Source organism: Gorilla gorilla, chromosome 12 (assembly GCF_029281585.2).
Source record: "Gorilla gorilla gorilla isolate KB3781 chromosome 12, NHGRI_mGorGor1-v2.1_pri, whole genome shotgun sequence".
Classification (NCBI taxonomy): Eukaryota; Metazoa; Chordata; class Mammalia; order Primates; family Hominidae; genus Gorilla; species Gorilla gorilla.
This window is the reverse complement of record NC_073236.2, coordinates 65,222,839-65,225,240: the sequence shown is the minus strand read 5'-3', so window position 1 is coordinate 65,225,240 and position 2,402 is coordinate 65,222,839. Positions and strand designations below refer to the sequence as shown.

Sequence of the window (2,402 nt, the reverse complement as noted above, 5' to 3'; positions counted from 1 at the left end):
GTTTATGTGTGTGAAGAGAAAAAGAGGGGACACAGTGGTTGGGTTGGGTGTGGTGGGGATCAAGAGGAGAACCAGGAATGTGTTGAGAGTCACGGAGAGGCAAGGGGCCCAGGAAGGGAACAGGAGTGTGGCGGTTCAGTGCCTGGGGAGTCAAGTCAAGCTGCCCTGGGCTAGACGTGAGCTCTGTGGCCCTGGGTGATAACATCTGCAACCCTCAGTTTCCCCTGTGCCCCTCTGTAACATGGAAAAGCTATAATGGGCTCTACCTCACAGGGCTTTTTGTATGAAATTAGATACATTATAAGTATTTAGTGTAATCTGAAGCACAGGGTGTTTTTTTTTTTAAAAAGTTTTTATTATTTATGTAGAGATGGGGGGGTGTCTCACAGTGTTGCTCAGGCTGGTCTCGAACTCCTGGCCTCAAGTGATCATCCCACCTCAGCCTCTCAAAGTGTTGGGATTACAGGTGTGAGCCACTGCTCCCAGCCCAGAGTAAATATTTTATAAATGGTAGCTATTATTCTGTGGATGGAGGGAGCAACAGGAAGGTTGGTACGTGTGGGGAGAGGGTAACAGGAAAGGAGTAGGTCTTTTTTTATACCATCCTTTCCCCTGTTCTGGGCAGCCCTCCCACCCCCCAGCACACACACTTTGCATGTAGGTACCAAGCACTTGTCTCTCTGGAGGCTGAAGCCTGGTGGTGTAGCGGGAAGGGCACAGGCTCTGAAATGAGGCTTGGATTTCAATCTTACTTGTCTTTTATGAGCTTTCAAAACCTCATCCTTGTTCCTGAGGTCCAGTTTACCAAAGGTGATCTGACCTCATCCACCTGCTTACACAGAGCTACAAGAAGAAATTCTGAGTTATGAATGCTCCTAACAATGGTAGAAGCTTACTGGGTGTTTAATCTTCACCTGTGTAAACAGTAGCAAATGATTCTAAAGAAAATGAAAGTCCTTGCTGGAGAAAGGACAGGCTCGGGTGTGTTGCTTCCCGACTTGAGGAGTGGGACAGCACTGAAACAGAGGACAGGAAGGCTGTTGTTTCCCAGTCAGCCCTCACTCACAGAGGCTCAGGCAGATAGAGAGCAAGTCTGACCACAGATAGCCATTATGTGAACCTGAGCATGGATATGGTTAAGCTGGGCAGCTGGGCTCTGGTGCTGGTGACTTAGGGCCTTGAGGGATCCTTCTCCCACTCTGAAGGCAGGAAGAAGGCATCTGAGGAAGATTTGCTGGCTGCTGGCATCTTGGAGGCTCTGCCTGGGACAGGAGTCATAGGTAGGGGGGCCACAGTAGCTCGAGCTCGGTTGGTCTGCAACTGCCCAGTCTGCAAAGAGAGCAACCAGAGCCTTCTCTGAAGATCAGAGTTTCTGAGCACCTATCCCATTCTCTGTTGGGCTTCCTGTCCTAACTCTTTCCTAAGTTCATTCCCTGGAGTGACAGCCTCAAGGCCGAGGACAGTGATCTGGAGTCCCTTAAGCCCAGCCTCCACAGTGCCTGTCTCCTTGCCTGGTGTCCTACCTCTGGCAGCTTGCCTAGCAGCTAACTTGTGGTAGCCTCTGCTCCTACCTCTGGTTTGGAAACGTCCTCCTGTAATTTTAGCTAAGACAAAATGAATTTTTTTTTTTTTTGACAGGATCTTGCTCTGTTACCCAAGCTGGAGTGCAGTGGCACAATCTTGGCTCACTGCAGCCTTGACCTCCTGGGCTCAAGCAATCCCCCGACCTTAGCTTCCCAAGTAGCTGGGACTACAGTGTGCACTACCACTCCTGGCTAATTTTTTTGTATTTTTGTAGAGACAAGGTTTTGCCATGTTGCCCAGGCTGGTCTCAAACTCCTGAGCTCAAGCGATCCACCGGCCTCGGCCTTCCAAAGTGCCGGAATTATAGGCATAAGCCACCGTGCCCGGCCTAAAATGAGAATTTTTCTAAAGGCTGTGTTACTAAGAAACTGAGAAAAAGTTAATAAGGGCAAAAGGAAGCCCAAATATTATATAGAACACGGGTCTCATAAAAATATTTCTCTATCCTCAATCACTCTTCCCTCTTCAACCCCAACTGTCTTCAACCCCAGATAGTCATGGGAGTCCTCTCAAGTTACTAATCTTGGTCAGCCTCCTTTCCTCATCTGTAAATGAGCAAACACTTACCTTGCAGGGATGCTGTGAGGATTAAATGAGAAAAACATATAAGCAAACACTTATCATAAAACCTGACAAATGACTGGTGCTCTATAAATATTAATTTCCCATCCCTTGGGCATTTCTTTTCCCACCTTTCCTTCAGCCTTTTCTTTCACGAGGACTGTGGTTATAGTTCCTGTGTAGCCAGTTTGCTTAATGGGACAATGGTCTGTTAAATGACTAATGAGCTATCATAAACACTACAATTAAAACACCTA

General features: G+C 47.5%; 1 protein-coding gene across 2 annotated transcripts in view; it reads right to left on the bottom strand.

The window, feature by feature from the left end:
• Nucleotides 1–344: 344 nt before the first annotated feature.
• M1AP (meiosis 1 associated protein) overlaps nt 345–2,402 on the bottom strand; it is a 96,949-nt gene continuing 94,891 nt past the window's right edge. For both annotated transcript variants that reach the window (XM_063695758.1, XM_055378144.2), the window contains one exon: nt 345–1,329. In XM_063695758.1, coding sequence (XP_063551828.1) covers nt 1,171–1,329 — 159 coding nt within the window. In that variant the 3' untranslated portion in view covers nt 345–1,170. The remainder of the gene's footprint in view (nt 1,330–2,402) is intronic.